At 42.9% G+C, this 18,380-nt stretch overlaps 1 protein-coding gene across 1 annotated transcript in view; it reads left to right on the plus strand.

The window, feature by feature from the left end:
* Nucleotides 1-18,380, plus strand: part of slc10a7 (solute carrier family 10 member 7) — a 293,348-nt gene that overhangs the window by 184,167 nt on the left and 90,801 nt on the right. Inside the window, exon 6 of the mRNA XM_067992302.1 lies at nt 2,828-2,863. Within this exon, the coding sequence (XP_067848403.1) occupies nt 2,828-2,863 (36 nt within the window). The remainder of the gene's footprint in view (nt 1-2,827; nt 2,864-18,380) is intronic.

Below are 18,380 nucleotides of genomic sequence, written 5' to 3' on the forward strand. Positions count from 1 at the left end.
GAGTTAAAGCATGGAATGCTTTGCCACATGAAGTAGTTAAGGCAAAGACCATTGCTTCTATTAAGGGAAGAGCAAATAAACATTTGTACTAGAGGAGTGGTATTAGCTTTAGATTGCTCTAGCAGAGAACTGGCACAGACATGATGTGCCAAATGCCCTCCTTTTGTGCTATAAACCTCTATGGTTGTATGAAAATGTTATTGCATACCATAAATGTATACACAGGTTAATGCAAAATGATAGCATATCAAAAACATTTTCACTTACTTATCTTCTACCATCTACTTATCTTGTATCTGCTTTCTGAATCAATAAACTGTCTATCTCACTGAATTTCAGTACACAGATGCACTTTGCTTTTGATGGATTGGGCTCAATTCCAAAGTAACAAATCTGACTCTTTGTGTAAACCCTTTAAGCAGCCACCAGTGCACAGAAGTGTCAGCTTTTTCCCCGCAAACATAATGCCAATTTACTCTTCATGCACAAGGAATTTTCTTTTCTGTCTGAACCATCAGTCAATAATACCTCTTATTGAGAAGCCAACTTTTTTATACAAATCTTCAATTTTCTTTGCATGCTGGACTTTTACCTTTAGAAGCTTCCAAGGATAGCAAATTAAACTTTACAAAAGTTTAAGTTGTGTGTGCAGTGGGTTATTTAAAATGACCCCTTTTAGATAACTTGGCTCTTCACAGAGCAGTAGATGTAACTTTGTGCCCACAATTCGCTGCACTATTAAGGAGCGACTTTAACCCTGCCCACCTGGCAAAAAACGGCTTAAATGCAAGAAAATAACGATTGCCATTGATTTTTATGTGAGCAGAGCTATGATAATTACCTTCTAACTGTTTTGGCAAGGGTAAAGGCAGAACGATGCAAAAGTCCCAGGAAAAGATGGAGTGGCATAATAAATGGCGTAAGTCACTTGCTCCATAATTTCCTCTTTCTTTTGCACCGTTCAAGGGTCCCTATGACGTAGATGCTGCATTACAGTGGCGCAAGATCCAAGGAAGATCTGGACCAATAATTAGGAACTTAAACTGTAATGGTTTTCATAAAATAGTCAAATAGATTATATTTTTATGATCGCATAATGTCATATTGCTGAATGGACCTTAATTTGAACATGCAAAGTCAAATTAAATGCTGGCAATATCCAGAAGTTGTCAAATAAGCATCATACAGCACTTGAATTGAATTCCACAGTGCAAATGATTCACTTTATTAGTTATATGTTATTGATAAACAAAAAGTCATAGTTCTTAAAAGTACTCTCTTGTTCTATACTCAGTTTTGAAGTTGCATATTGTTAATGTCATCTAAAAAGCTGAATTTAAATTTGTATGTAAAAGATCTGTTTTATGACATTATTCCTATCAGTAAAATAATGCTTTTGATGCAGTAGAAAGGGAACTTACTGTTTGGCAGTTTGACTTATGTCTGTCAGCACTGAAAATCTGACATCTTTATGGCATATACTTTATCATTTTGTGTGAAAACGTCACTGTGAAATCCAGTAGCTCTGTTCATCATGCAAAATTAGTAATGACAAAGGAAGTCAAATGATGTAGTTATGATGACATTTTTTTGACAGGTAAAATTTCTTTCTTCTCTAGTATTTTTGGTGTAGTAACTTGAATTTATTATATATACTAGTGGAACTCCTGACATTGCCCACAGTAAGCCCTGATAACTATCTCTTTCCTCCCAGCAAAGGAAGAGATGCCCCACCAAAACATTGTTTCTCTCCCTATCTTTCCCCATTCCCCATCGACAGATTTGTTTTTTCTCTCTTTTTGTCTCTCCCTCCCCTTCAACAGGTTGTATTTCTCTCCTCAGAAATAGTGTCTCTCTCTTTCTCCATAGCTGCTTTTACATCTTTCTGTAGACCAAGTGCACTGTGGGGACCAACATTCCAGGCATATACAGGCTGGCCATAACATTTTGTCCACCACACATGCATAGAGATGTTAATGTGTGATGTCATTGTGACAATACCACCAAAATGCACTGTTGCAGCAGTGCATTTACTAACCCCAATAAGACTGCCAGAAACCAGGAAGACCATTGAAAGACCAAAGACCAGATTTTCATTATCCCTGGTGTAAAAAAGAAATCTGGCAGATTTTCATTGATGTTGCTGGTTGTGAGGGATCTATGCTATGGAGCTGGCAGTTGAAGCATTTTTCATGCTTCTCTTCAACCAATCCAATGGGGAGGGGGGGTCTCTTTTTTTTTTCTCTTTCTCTCTCTCATTTTTTCTCCCCATTAACCAGTTCTCTGTTTCTTTTCCTTCTCTCTCACCTCACCAGATGATCTCTCTCCCTCCCATTCTCTGTCCCCTTCCCACCCCCCACATTGTCTGTGTTTTTGTCTCTTACTTTTCTCCATTTCCTGGTCCATAGTGCTGCTGAAGTAAAGTTGAGAGTTTGTTCATTAGAGATGGACTTCCACATGTGTATTTTGGGGCCTTCATTGTCATATTAGTAGCTGTCAGACTCTTTCAGGCAGGGCCCACCATTTCAAACTTATTTGGACAAAAGATTTCTCGTAGCCTCTCACATACATCGAGCTATGGATATTGGTCCCAGTAAGGGACACTCCTAGAGAACGCAGTTGATTTGGGGTCAATTGACACTTTTAAGAGGGAGCTGGATCAATATCTGTTGAGAGGGGAGCTGTGGGTTAAAGAGATGTTAACAGAACTGTTTGATTTTTTTTTTGGATGGGGATACCTGTATTACTTAAGAAAATTATTAATTTTACATTCATTTTTGTCCATTGAAGAGCATGTATCAACTTTAATACTTACCATCTCTTTCAGGGCATTATTATCACACCACTATTACTTCTGCTGTTTGTGAGTATATACCATTTTATATATGATTGTTTGTGTATTTCAAAAGCGTGTGTCTAACTGTAAAACTCCACAAGCTGAATTTAAATCAATAACTATTTTGTTGTCAGGTTGTATTTGATTGTAAGTTCAGTATGCTGCTGTAAAATTCGTACTGTCAGTGCAAGAAAGTGCTTAACCTTGAAAAGAATTTGTACATTGGCCCAGGTTTTGCTGGAATGGGGCATCTTGCGGCATGCCCTGTTAGTTAGACTTGTTCATGCACGTTTAGGTTTTACCAGTTTTTGCCCACAAAGTTGCTGGAAGTGCGAGCTGATATGAGGGCATCTGGGACCTTGGTGAACAATGAGATTAAAGGATTGAAAAATAAACAGAGGAAGGACTGAGAAAGACGGTGAATTAGAGTGGGTGAATTCAATGTCAAATCAGGTACAGAATGAGAAATAGAGAGGGAAAGAAAGATTGGATTAAGAGAAGGAAACAAGAGACAAAGAAAAAGTAAGAATTTTTTTAAATTTACAATTTGACATTTTTTAAATCTCCAACAACAATTCACAGCCTGCAGGAACGAAACTTCACACTTTTAATTGTTCACTTTCTGGGCAAGAAAGGTTGATTGGCAGTCATTAACAATTATCATGTCATTAAAGGGGTACATACGCTGTTATGTACTAGACTTAACTTTTTCTGGAGAGTTGAATGGGCAATTAATGTGCAAATGCATCAACGTCATGAAAATCACAGGGCGGTTAAGGGCGAGATGCCGTTTTCGTGAAGCTAACAGTGGTGCGGTGCAAATCGTCTATCAACTTGTGGCAATTCGCAATTCACAGGGTATCTCCTCCTCGCCACAAGTTACTGGCCGATTTGCACATTAATAACGCCGTGTGTAATTCGCATGCCGTTACTTTTTCAGCAAAATCTGGGCCATTGTTTCTTGCTGTTCTTACATTTCAGTTTACTTGAGACCCACAGTTTACATGGCATCTTTTAATTCGTATTACTTTGATTAACAAAATGATTGAAAATGGCATAAAATGTATCATAGCATGCCCTGACATTGTCATTAAACCTGCTGACATGGGCGGCGCTGTTGTTAGTAGGAATGTATTGGTAGTAGGGGACAGTATAATCAAGGGGATAGACACAGCTCTCTGCAGCCGAGAACGAGTGGGGGCGAGGAGTCAAGTAAGGGAAGATGTGATAAATTAAAGAAAGAAGACAAGGCAAGAGAGAAAGGTAGCAATAAGGGAGTTGATAATCAAGAGAGTAGCAGGAAGGGACAGAGCATGCAAACTTAAGAGTGCGTCAGCAGATAAAGCTAGATGTTGCAAAAATAGTAAAAAGACAGCACCAAAGGCTTTGTATCTGAATGCACGTAGCAATAGTAACAGAATGGATGAAATGACAGCTTAAATAGAAATAAATATATACGATCTGATAGCCATTTCAGAGACATGCTGCAAGATGACAAAGGCTGGAACCTGAATATTCTAGGGTACTTGACATTTCAGAAGGACAGGAAGCTAGGAAAAGGTGGAGGAGGTGCCCTTTCACCTCCTCCCTTCCCAATGTCCAGGGCCCCAAACACTCCTTCCAGGTGAAACAGCGGTTTACTTGTACTTCTTTCAATTTAGTATACTGTATCCGCTGCTCACAATGCAGTTTCCTCTACATTGGGGAGACCAAACGCAAATTGGGTCATCGCTTTCTTTAACACCTCCGTTCAGTCCACAAGCGTGACCCTGACCTTCCGGTCACTTGCCATTTTAATTCTCCGCCCCACTCCCACTCTGACTTCTCCATCCTCGGCCTCCTACACTGTTCCAATGAAGCCCAACGGAAGCTCAAGGAACAGTACCTCATCTTTTGATTGTGCACTTTACAACCTTCTGGACTCAACTTTGATTTCAATAACTTCAGATCATAACCACTGCTCCCATTTTTTCAGAATGCAGGTCCTGGTAATGGTTCTGATGTTGCCATTTACAACTCCTGCAGACCCACCTTTTGTTTCTTCACTTGCCCCATTACCACCCTCCTTCCCTTGCACCATCATCTCTTTTGTCATTCAATCACTCCTGCCCTCCACCCTATCAGAGACCTTCCCTTTCATTCTTTCCTCCCACCACCTTCCCCCCCCCTCCCCCACCACTTTGCCTGGTTCTGTACTTGCTTAAAAACTGTTAAACCTTTAACTTCTTCCAGTTCTGACGAAAGGTCATCGACCTGAAACGTGAACACTGTCTCTTTCTCCACCGATGCTGCCTGACTTGCTGAGTATTTCCAGCATTTTCTGTTTTTATTTCAGATTTCCAGGATCCGCAATATTTTGCTTTTGCCCTTATGTTTATGAGAAACACTTTTTCTCAACAGTAAACAGTATTGATCATGTAATACGTCTCTGATATCTGCACACACTGGATGTTACTTACCAGGCGTTCACTTATGTAAATTAATTTGTGTTAGCCTTAATAATATCAGAATTAACTACGAATAATTTTTGTTGCACTAATTACTAAATCTAATAAACCATCCACCTAAATACCTTCTTTTGCTTGTTTTAACAATAACGTAGTACTTCTAAGGAATTGCTTGTGCTTTCATGAATTTACCTCAAATGGTAAATTTCTCAATGTGTTGAAGGAGCATAACGAGAAATTCTTAAAAGTGAATGGCGAGTTTTAAAAAAACTTAAAAAGGAAAGATTTTGGAATTTATATTGAGAAGGATTGAATACCAAAGCAAAAGGGTTATAAAGACTATACAGTGGTTAAACCTCATCTGAAATACTGTATGCAATTTTGGACTACTTGCTATGGGAGGTATATAACCACTGGAGAAAGTTCAAAGCAGATTTAACAGGATAATGCCAGGGTTTGAGGAATGTAAATTTTTAAGAAACGGTTAAGAGCTACTAGGGCTGTAGTCTCTCAAACAGAGACAAATGAGGGAGGATTTGATAAGAGGTGTTCGAATTAATAAAAGGAATAGTCAAGTTAGATGTTGGTAGATTATTTCCATTAGTTGGTAAATCAAAGACAAGAAGATACATAAAAACAAAAATGTTTGCATGCAAAGTGTTATCGGCATGTGGCCACAAGTGATGATCGATGCCAAATCGATTACAACATTCAAAAATGTACACAATAATTACTAAAAGAAGAATATAAAAGGGTATATGACAAAACAGGAAAATGGGATTAGTTAGAGGAGAAAGCAGGAAAATAGAACGGTGCAAAATCAATCCCTGAAAGGAACCTAAATTCACCACAGACAAGTAGGGCCAAATGGCCTTCTCTACTCCACTGAAATGTTCATGTTTCATCTCTTTACTTCTTTCTTCATTTGATTTACGGGTGGGTTCGTGAATTGTGAGGAGGATGCAAAGAGGCTTCAAGGCGATTTAGACAAGTTGAGTGAGTGGGCAAATACATGGCAGATGTGGATAAATGTGAAGTTTTCCACTTCGGAAGGAAAAACAGAAAAGCAGAGTATTATTTAAATGGTGATAGATTGGGGAATGTTGATGCATAAAGGGACCTGGGTGTCTTTGTACACCAGTCACTGAAAGCAAATATACAGGTGCAGCAAGCAGTTAGAAAGGCAAATGTTATGTTGGCCTTCATTGCAAGAGGATTTGAGTATAGGAGCAAGGATGTCTTACTGCAGTTATATAGGGCCTTGGTGAGACCACACCTGGAGCATTGTGTGCAGTTTTGGTCTCCTTACCTAAGAAAGGATATATTTGCCATAGAGGGAGTGCAGCGAAGGTTCACCAGACTGATTCCCGGGATGGCAGGACTGTCATATGAGGAGAGATTGGGTCGATTCAGCCTGTATTCACTCGAGTTTAGAAGATTGAGAGGGGATCTCATTGAAACATATAAAATTCTAACAGGGCTAAACAGACTGGATGCAGGGAGGATGTTTCCCCTGGCTGGGGGGTCCAGAACGAGGGATCACAGTCTCAGGATATGGGGTAGGACATTTAGGACTGAGATGAGGAGAAATTTCTTCACTCAGAAGGTGGTGAACCTGTGGAATTCTCTACCACAGAAGGCTGTGGAGACCAAGTCACTGAATATATTTAAGATGGAGCTAGATAAATTTCTATTCATAAAAGGCATCAAGGGGTATGGGGAGAGAGCGGGAATATGGTATTGAGATAGAGGATCAGCCATGATCGTATTGAATGGCGGAGCAGGCTCGAATGGCCAAATGGCCTACTCCTGCTCCTATTTTCTATGTTTCCATGTTGTTCAAATCCCCCTTGCTTATCACATGACAATTCCCTGCAGCACCTTTTCTTGGCCTATGTGTAAAGCATAAATGTGTAGAGCTAAATATTCAGGGTTATTTAACATTTCAGAAGGATAGGAAAAAAGGTAAGGGTGGTGGGGTAGCTCTGTTAATAAAGGATGAAATTGGTATAATTGTGAGAAATGATCTTGGCTCAGAAGACCAAGAGGTCGAATCAATTTGGGTGGAGGTAAGAAATAACAAGAGAAAGAAATCACTGGTGGGAGTAGTATATAGGCCCCCTAATAGTAGCTACACTGTAGGGCAAAATATTAATCAGGAAATAAGGGGGGCTTGTAAAAAAGGTAATGCAATAATCATGGGCGATTTTAACTTTCACATAGATTGGACAAATCAAATTGGCAAAAATAGCCCTGAGGAGGAAATCATAGAGTGTATTAGGGACTGTTTCTTAGACCAATACGTCAGGGAAAAAACCAGGGAACAGGCCATTTTGGATCTGGTAATGGGTAACGAAACAGGATTAATTAATGATCTCAAAGTGAAGGATCCCTTGGGAAGCAGTGATCATAACATGATAGAATTTCACATCCAGTTTGAGAGCGAGGATCTTGGGTCTGAAACTACTGTATTAAACTTAAATAAGGGCAATTATAAAGGAATGAGGGCTGAATTGTCTAAAGTGGACTGGGTAAAAGATTAGATGGTATGATGGTGGATAAGTAGTGGCAAACATTTAAGAAGATATTTTATGACTCACAACAAAAATATATCCCTGTGAGGAGGAAGGACTCCACAAAAAGGGTGAACCAACCATGGCTAACTAAGGAAGTCAAGGATGGTATCAGGTTAAAAGAAAAAGCATACAACATGGCAAAGATTACTGGTAAGCCCAAAGATTGGGAAAACTTTAAAAACCAGCAAAAGATGACTAAAAGAATAATAAAGAGGGAGAAAATAAATTATGAGAGTAAACTAGCAAGAAATATAAAAACTGACAGTAAAAGCTGCTACAAGTATATAAAAAGGAAGAGGATCGCTAAAGTAAACATTGTTCCCTTACAGAATGAGACTGGGGAAATAATAATGGAAAACAAGGAAATGGCAGTGGAATTGAACAGATATTTTGTATCTGTCTTCACAGTAGAAGACACTAATAACATACCAATAATAGTAGAAAATCAAGGGGCAAAGGGGAGGGAGGAACTAAAAACAATCACTGTCACTAGAGAAAAAGTACTAGGTAAACTAATAGGTCTAAAGGCTGACAAGTCCCCTTGACCAGATGGCTTGCATCCGAGGGTCTTAAAGGAAGTGGCTACAGAGATAGCGGATGCATTGGTTGTAATCTTCCAGAATTCATTAGATTCTGGAAAGGTCCCGGCAGATTGGAAAACCGCAAAAGTAACACCCCTATTCAAGAAGGGAGTGAGACAGAAAGCAGGTAACTATAGACCAGTTAGCCTAACATCTGTCATTGGGAAAATGCTAGAATCCATTATTAAGGAAGTGGTAGCAGGACATGTGGAGACTCGTAATACAATCAAGGAGAGTCATCATGGTTTTATGAAGGGGAAATCGTGTCTGACAAATTTATTGGAGTGCTTTGAGGAAGTAACGGGCAGGGAACCAATGGATGCAGTATATTTGGATTTCTAAAAGGCATTCAATAAGGTGCCACATTAAAGATTACTGCACAAGATAAGAGCTCATGGTATTGGGGGTAATATACTGGCATGGATGGAGGATTGGCTAACTAATAGAAAACAAAGAGTCGGGATAAAAGGGTCATTTTCAAAATGGCAATCTGTAACTTGTGGGGTGCAGCAGGGATCAGTGCTGGGGCCTCAACTATTTACAATATATATCAATGACTTGGATGAAGGAACGGAGTGTCTTGTGGCCAAATTTGCTGATGATACAAAGATAGGTGGAAAAGCAAGTTGCGATGAGGACACAAAGTGTCTGCAAAGGGATATTGACAGGTTAAGTGAATGGGCACAAGTTTGGCAGATGGAATATAATGTGGGAAAATGTGAAGTCATCCACTTTGGGAGGAAAAATAAAAAAGCAAAGTCTTATTTGAATGGAGAAATACGACAAAATGCTGTGGTACAGAGGGATCTGGGTGTCCTCGTACATGATCATAAAAAGTCAACATACAGGTGCAGCTGGTAATCCGGAAGGCAAACGGAATATTGGACTTTATTTCTAGGGAGATGGAGTATAAAAGCAGGGAAGTCATGCTACAACTGTACAGGGTGCTGGTGAGACCACACCTGGAGTACTGCGTACAGTTCTGGTGCCCTTATTTAAGGAAGGACATACTTGCATTGGAGGCAGTTCAGAGAAGGTTCACTAGGTTGATTCCGGGCATGGAAGGGTTTTCTTATAAGGAAAGATTGAACAGGTTGGGTCTATACTCATTGGAGTTCAGAAGAATGAGAGGAGACCTTATTAAAACATACAAGTTTCTGAGGGGACTCGAGAGGGTAGATGCTGAGAGGATGTTACCCCTCATGGGGGAATCTAAAACTCAGGGGCATAGTCTCAGAATAAGGGGTTGCCCATTTAAGACGGAAATGAGGAGGAATTTCTTCTCCCAGAGGGTTGTGATTCTTTGGAATTCTTTACTCCAAAAAGCTGTGGAGGCTGAGTCATTGAATACATTCAAGGCTGAGTTAGACAAATTTTTGATCAGCAAGGGAGTTCAAGGATATGGGGAAAAGGCGGGAAAGTGGAATTGAGGTAAAAATCAGATCAGCCTTGATCTCATTGAATGGCAGAGCAGGCTCAAGGGGCCGAATGGCCTACTCCTGCTCCTATGTCTTATGGTCTAAAGTTATAGGAAAAAATATACAGAAACAATGGCAAAAGAGGCCATATTTTCCCCCCTCTTAACTTTAGCAAGAAAGTAAAAAAAAAAGTGATATAAGGTTGGGAGAAGGTGTTGTATGTGTTTAGCACTGATCTGAGAATGTATACCCTTCCAAAAATGGATTACTGAACATGAAAGTGGAAAAAAGCTTATTTTTTCTTATTACGGTTATTAATCAGGAATTTGTGCAACTTTATAGTCAATTTGAAATTTAAGTACTTTACTCCAGGTTAAAACTGGCAATAGTAAGCTTAACAAACAAAGGTTTCATAAGACCATGAGAGATAGGAGCAGGAGTAGGCCATTTGGCCCTTCGAGCCTGCTCCGCCATTCAATGAGAACATGGCTGATCTGATTCTGGCCTCAACTCCACTTTCCCGCCTGTTCCCCATGTCCTTTGACTCCCTTGCTGATCAAAAATTTGTCTAACTCAGCCTTGAATATATTCATATGACTCAGCCTCCACCACTCTTCGGGGCAAAGAATTCCAAAGGTTCACAATTCTCAGAGAAGAAATTTCTCCTCATCTCCGTCCTAAATGGGCGACCCCTTATTCTGAGACTATGCCCCCAAGTTCTAGATTCCCCTATGAGGGGAAACATCCCCTCAGAATCTTATATGTTTCAATCAGATCTCCCCTCATTCTTCTAAACTACATTGAGTGTAGGTCCAACCTGCTCAATCTTTCCTCATAAGAAAACCCTTCCATACCCAGAATCAACCTAGTGAACGTTCTCTGTACCGCCTCCAATGCAAGTATATCCTTCTTTAAATAAGGGGACCAAAACTGTATGCAGTACTCTTCGTGTGGTCTCACCAGCACTCTGTACAGTTGTAGCAAGACTTCCCTGCTTTTATACTCCATCCCCCTAGAAATAAAGGCCAATATTCCAGTTGCCTTCCCAATTACCCGCTGCACCTGTATGCTAACTTTTTGTGTTTCATGTACGAGGACACCCAAATCCCTCTGTACTGCAGTATTCTGTAGTCTTTCTCCATTTATACAATATTTTGCTTTTTTATTCTTCCTCCCAAAGTGGATGACTTTACATTTTCCCACATTATACTCCATCTGCCAAATTTTTGCCCACTGCTTAACCTATCTATATCCCTTTGCAGACACTTTGTGTCCTCCTCACAACTTACTTTTCCAGCTATCTTTGTATCATCAGCAAATTTGGCCACAGTACACTCGCTTCCTTCATCCAAGTCATTGATATAGATTGTAAACAGTTGAGGCCCCAGCACTGATCCCCGTGGCACCCCACTAGTTACAGATTGCCATCCTGAAAATGACGTCTTTATCCCGACCGTCTGTTTGCTATTAGTTAGCCAATCCTCTCTCTATGTTAATATATTACCCCCAACACCATGAGCTCTTACCTTGTGTAGTAACCTTTTATGTGGCACCTTATCGAATGCCTTTTAGAAATCTAAATGCACTACATCTACTGGGTTCCCCTTTATCCACCCTGCTCGTTATTTCCTCAAAGAACTCTAATAACTTTGTCAAACACGATTTCCCTTTCATAAAACCATGTTGACTCCCCTTGATTTTATTTTGAGTCTCTTAATGTCCTGCTACTACTTCCTTAATAATGGATTCCAGCATTTTCCCAATGACAGATGTCAGACTAATTGGCCTATAAATGCCTGCTTTCTAACTCCTTCCTTTCTTGATTTTCCAATCCTCTCGGACCTTAGCAGAATCTAGTGAATTTTGGAAGATTACAACCAATGCATCCACTATCTCCGTAGCCACTTCTTTTAAGACCCTCGGATGCAAGCCATCAGGTCCAGGGGACTTATCAGCCTGCAGACGCATTAGTTTGCCTCGTACTTTTTCTCTAATGTATCACCACAGAAGTGAATTTTATTCCCTCCCTGATTAGCTATTTTCATCAAGGCTCCATAACCTGCCTAACAATTAGAGCACTCCAGAGTAAAAAGTAAAATAAAAATGACTAGCTTTCTAGAAATGAAAATTTGACTTGTATAATAAGTAGTTCAGGAACAAGCATGTTTTTAAAAAACAATATTCAAAAGTGCAAATCCCACATCTATCTAAATCCATAATATATTATGATGTGGAGATGCCGGTGAAGGACTGGGGTGGACAAATGTAAGGAATCTTACAACACCAGGTTATAGTCCAACAAATTTATTTTAAAATCACAAGCTTTCGGAGATTATCTCCTTCGTCAGATGAATGAATGAAAAGGTTCTCAAATCGCATATCTTATACTATGTTGGGACAGCATCACACCAATCAAAAGGTGTCGTTGTTATTCAAACAGGCCAGTCACGGAGAACAGCACGTCCCAGTACACTAGATATACATTGTGTCTATTACACAGGCAGGCAGAAAGAAACTCAAAATGGCAGAGAGAGAGAGAGAGAATTTTAAAAAACATATAATTTTTTTCCCCCTTTTTTTGCTGGTGGGGTTACGTGTAGCGTGACATGAACCCAAGATCCCGGTTGAGGCCGTCCTCATGGGTGCGGAACTTGGCTATCAACTTCTGCTCGACGATTTTGCCTTGTCGTGTGTCTCGAAGGCCGCCTTGGAGAACGCTTACCCGAAGATCGGTGGCTGAATGTCCTTGACTGCTTAAGTGTTCCCCGACTGGGAGGGAACCCTCCTGTTTGGCGATTGTTGCGCGGTGTCCGTTCATCCGTTGTCGCAGCGTCTGCATGGTCTCGCCAATGTACCATGCTCCGGGGCATCCTTTCCTGCAACGTATGAGGTAAACAACGTTGGCCGAGTCACAGGAGTATGAACCATGTACCTGGTGGGTGGTGTCCTCTCGTGTGTTGGTGGAACGGACACCGCGCAACAATCGCCAAACAGGAGGGTTCCCTCCCAGTCGGGGAACACTTTAGCAGTCAAGGACATTCAGCCACCGATCTTCGGGTAAGCGTTCTCCAAGGCGGCCTTCGAGACACACGACAACGCAAAATCGTCGAGCAGAAGTTGATAGCCAAGTTCCGCACCCATGAGGACGGCCTCAACCGGGATCTTGGGTTCATGTCACGCTACACGTAACCCCACCAGCAAAAAAAGGGGGAAAAAAATTATATGTTTTTTAAAATTCTCTCTCTCTGCCATTTTGAGTTTCTTTCTGCCTGCCTGTGTAATAGACACAATGTATATCTAGTGTACTGGGACGTGCTGTTCTCCGTGACTGGCCTGTTTGAATAACAACGACACCTTTTGATTGGTGTGATGCTGTCCCAACATAGTATAAGATATGCGATTTGAGAACCTTTTCATTCATTCATCTGACGAAGGAGATAATCTCCGAAAGCTTGTGATTTTAAAATAAATTTGTTGGACTATAACCTGGTGTTGTAAGATTCCTTACATAATATATTAAAAAGCTTATACCTGCACAGACATCATGGGCTTGATTTTGAAAGGGCAGCTGGATGGCAGCAGGGGAGGGAGGGGTAACCCGAGTACGAAAATCTTACCGTTTCCCATGCAATCGCAAGTTAATTGATGGCCCTTTACGTGGCTTCAGAGTTTGCCTTCTGAAAGCTGCACAGTGGGCGGACTGCGCACCCACATGACGGGCTGTCAGCTGCAGCGTCTGTAGTTAAAGGGCTATTGCTGCATTGGCTTTTGTTGGAGCAAACACCAAGAACACACAGTTTGGAGCAGCACAGGGGCAAGGCTGCTCCAAGGTTCAGTGATGCCTCACTGCAGCAGCTACTGGTGGGGGTGAGGAGGAGGAGATAAGTGCTTTACCCCAGGGACGGAAGGAAGGAAGTGCCCTGCCTCTGCCACCAAAAAGGCCTAGCTCAAGGTGGCAGAGGAGGTCACCAGCAGCAGCAACATCTCCCGCACCTGGATCCAGTGCAGGAAGCATTTCAAGGACCAAACTAGGTCAGCAAAAGTGATTCTCCTACATTCCGTGTACCACATCACCGCCCCCCGCCCCAAACAATTCATTCTGCACTGCCAAGACTATTCCATCACATCACTCCTCACACCCACTTAACACTCATCCTCAACTTACCTCCACTTCCTCAGCACTTCTTCACCTCCCCATTAGTCACCCCACCACTACCACTCACCCCAATCCTCATCCAATATCATGACTTTGTCTCATACTCAGCATCTGATGCATCTCTTTCACGGTCAGCCTCACCCAAAGCAATGCATTCATCGGCTGACCACTTCACCATCACTCACTCACACGTCTGTACTTTCTTCCCTTCTAGGAGAAGAGTGCCCAAAATGGACGTGAGAGGGCAAGGACTGGAGGGGGGCCACAACAAACAGTGGTCTTCACAGATGCGGAGGAGGAGGCCCTGCAGATCAGCCGCACCCTTGAGTGCCTGTCTGTCAGGGACGCCGAGACTGGCACCCGGCAAACCGTCTGGTGACACAACTTTAACATTCATCACACACAACTTGAATTGATCTTAAGAATGATTGGCATGTTGAACACCTCAGTATGCTCATCGCAACATGACACATCTGTGATGATGCTTAATATTGCCTTCTGTTCTCCAACAGGCCATTCAACGACCGCAGTGATGGCAGAGGGCGATTCTTCAGAGAGCTCCAGGCCTCTGAGGGCGCACCGTCACATCTTAGTGAGCCATACACCAGCGCATATACTCACACCTTGGTGGGTCCTATTAGTCAGTTAGTTGGGTCGGCACCTGGAGAATCACCACACACAAGTGAGCACGAGCAGACACTAGTGGCAGTGGCAGGGGCAGCTGTGGAGAGTCCGGGTCGGTGGGCACACTCCTCTCCAGGCTCTGCTCAGCTGGACGCAGATGCTGAACCACGGGGGCCATCCTTTAAAAGGAGAATGATCGAGGGACAGCAACACATTTGTGAGGTACTGGAACAGGTGCCACGTGCACTCTCCACAATTGCCCAGAGGATGGAGGAGTCCAACTCCTCCATGAATGGAATGGTGGCACAGGTACAGGAGGGAATCTCTGAGATAGTGTCACAGGGACGTGCACAACTCTCTGAGACAATGTTGCAGGTAAGTGCGGGAATGTCTGCGATGGAGAGAAGGCTAGCCTCCATTGAGCTTCAAGCATGGCTCACAAATGATTCCATTCAGGCCCTGACAACGGCCGTTCGGACTTTGGGTGAACAACATTCTGTTGCCTTAAACAGGCTGTCAGATACTTTTGAAGTGGCTTTACAAAGCATCACACATGTCCTCCAAACTGTTGTCCAGCAGGGTGGTAGGAGTGATGTGGGCCTGGCCCAGGAGAGGGATGATGGCGAAAGGGGACATGGAAGTGGGGACGCCACTCAAAGCGCTCCCACGTCTCAACCATTGACCCCCTCTCAACCAGTACCCGCAATGCTGTCTCCTCTGCAGGCGGCCGAGTCTGTCCCTGCAAAGATGCAGGTGGAGCAGTCTTTGGAGGGGCCCTCAAGGGCTCCAAAACCCAGAGGGTGTCGACCAAAAGCATCGAATCAGTCAGGGTATGAAATTGAGCAACCTGCCACAGGGGATGCACCATGTAGAAGTAGTAGGAAGAAAAAGGTTAAGGTTTTGTGATCACGAAGGGTATGCACAAGGGTGTCTGACAAACTGTCATGTTTTTTATTTATATTTCGTTTTTGTTATATTCATGTTAAATGTTATCATTCTCAACACTACTGCCACATCTTGCCCATTCTTGACTGGCTTTTGTGATAGAGCACTTTCACGAGGTTCACCATGAACGGCAACACTTGATGCCATCCATTGGGTCACTTGACAGTGGACGTATGTGTAATTGTAGGATTGTTTTGTGCAGGGAGAGTGGGGGAGGAGGCTGGTGTTGATGCTGGTCTTTCCAGGTGGTATGAGGACTGGACTCTTCTCACTTCCTGATGTTAGGAGAACCGTTCGCATATCAGTGACTCCCTGGCCTCACGAGCAGCCAGGTGAACCGCTGCTCTGTCCATGGGTTCCTCCTCCGCCACCTCCTCCTCAGTGTGGATGGCAGATGTGGAAAGGGCCTTCTCAAGCAGCACCCGTCTCTGTTGTGCCATGTTGTGCAGGACACAACACACGATTATAATGCAGTCTGTTGAGTGCCTATTGAAGCGCTTCCCCAGAATGATCAAGGCATCTAAATCGCATCTTGAGCAGCCCTATAGCATGCTCGATTGTAGACCATGTGGCGATGTGGCTGTCGTTATATCGACGCTGTTGTTCGGTGATGTGGCCCCTCAGAGATGTCATGAGCCACATGTGCAGGGGGTATCCCTTGTCCCCGAGGCTCCAGCCTTTAAGAGTGTTCGGTGCGTGGAAGAGGCCCAGGAAGTTGGACTCCCGTAGGATGAAGGAAATCTGACGCACACATGAAGGAATCTTTTGTGGTGGTCACAAACGAGCTGAGTGTTGATGGAGTGATACCCCTTTCTGTTGAACAGTCCTGGTTCGTGTGGGGGTGCTCGTATTGCTGAGGTCGTCCATGGGGATGTTGATATAGTGCGAGGCTCTGCGAAACAAACAGTCGGTGACCTGCCTTATGCACTTATGTGCAGACGACTGAGAGACCCCGGTGATATCACCGATGACACCCTGGAATGATCCGGAGGAGAAGTAGTTGAGGACAGTGATGACTTTAACAGCGATGGGTAATGAGATGCCACCAGGCCCAGCCGGGAGCAGCTCATCATGAAGGAGGCTGCAGATGTCTGCGACCACCTGACGACTCATTCTCAGCCTCCATATGCACTGCTCCCCAGAGAGGTCCAGGAAGATGAGCCTCAGTCTGTAGACCCTCTGGCAAGGGTAGTGCCTCCTGCGACGGCGTTCTCTCTGTTGTTTCCCCTCTGTGCTCTTGTGCAGGTGCCTGTGGCGTAGCACTGTGTTGTGGAGCTGCAAGTTGTGGAAGTGCACACCGTGCCTGGCGAGGATGGTGAAGTTGCTCATCCTCGGATGTAGTGAATGCAGCCATTGCCCCCCCCCAATCCTGTTAGTGTCAGTTTGAGGGGGTCCAAAAAGTTGGTAAATATGCGTAAACAGAAGAATTCTGAATGTAAACCAAGAGTTTTCAGTCTAAACACAAAGATCTCCCATCGAAAAGTTTGTCTGACACACCTGAGTGCCTTGCTGCAATAACTTACCATTTATCCCCACCTGTCAAACAGGCATTTAAATGTCCAACTGGCTGCTGCCTGAAACACATCTCCTTGAACATGGAGTGTTTCCCACAGCATGGGATACATGCTGAGGTTGAATTAAAGTCGCACCCCTGCCTCAATCTCCATAATATTAAAGACTTAAACAAGATCATCTATATCAATAAGTAGTTTAACTATCGTCCCACCGGCTTTAATTGCCGGTGGGACTTCTGGATTCGTGAAGCGTGCGCACACAGGTGCGTCTGTGGCTACCCCGGAAGTCGGCGGGTTGCAGCCAGCTTCTGAACCCACTCGGGATTTTCCTGATTTTTGCAGCCCCCAACGCACCCGCAATTTGATTTTAAAATTGAGCCCCATGTCTGTGCCACTTGATTTCTTGTCACACTTATTGTGTTAATTCTTTTCCATATAAATCCCTATGTCCACACTTAATGGGCCGGAACTTGCTCCACCTGGCGTGGCAAGGCTCTCCGCGCATCCTGCGGATAAAAAGTACAAATGTACTCACTGCGTAGGCCATGATGTCCATTTGCTGAGTTTTGAAATCTTCTCCAGTTGTGCGTTCCAAGATCAGTGCAGGCATGTGAGCATGCAAAGACTGTGGGAATTCCAGCCCCACCCACAAGCAACCAATACTCATTCATTTAAAGTGACATTCCATATTTTGGTCTAAATAAAAATTTGACATAATAACATACCTTATTATAAAAAGGCAAAGAAATGATTTATAATGTACTGAAACATACAGAAATTAAAAGTTTTTTAAAAAATAAATTTTAACTTTTTTTAATGATCAAAAAATATTAAAATAAGAATAAATTTTATTTAATTTTTTTTGTTTTGCAGTCATTATAAGCCACTGCGCTTTTAAAAAGTAGTGTAGGGCTGGTATTTTCAAGCGTACCTTCTCGTGGCGTAAGTATCTTCATTCCAGCTGGGCAGATGGGTAAGTTTATGGATGTTTGCTGATTGTGTTGATTGCAGCGTAGGTGGCCCTTTAACTTGTAACTGCTAAAACGCCAGTGAACCAATTCGCAAGTTCACGATTTCTGGGTTTTACAGCACGTGTGCGCATTCACGAATTTGCTCCGATGCATTCAACGGCGTTTGGGATAAACGCCATTATGGAGCGGCATCCAAGGTAAGTGATTTCTGGGCCATCATGTTTTACCCACGTAAACCTGTTTCGCCGATTGCGCAATTACGGGGGGCTGTTAAGCAGCTTTCTGAGTTGTCTGTGCTAACTTAGCAGCGAT

The sequence above is a fragment of the Heptranchias perlo genome, chromosome 1 (genome assembly GCF_035084215.1).
Source record: "Heptranchias perlo isolate sHepPer1 chromosome 1, sHepPer1.hap1, whole genome shotgun sequence".
NCBI classification, from domain to species: Eukaryota; Metazoa; Chordata; class Chondrichthyes; order Hexanchiformes; family Hexanchidae; genus Heptranchias; species Heptranchias perlo.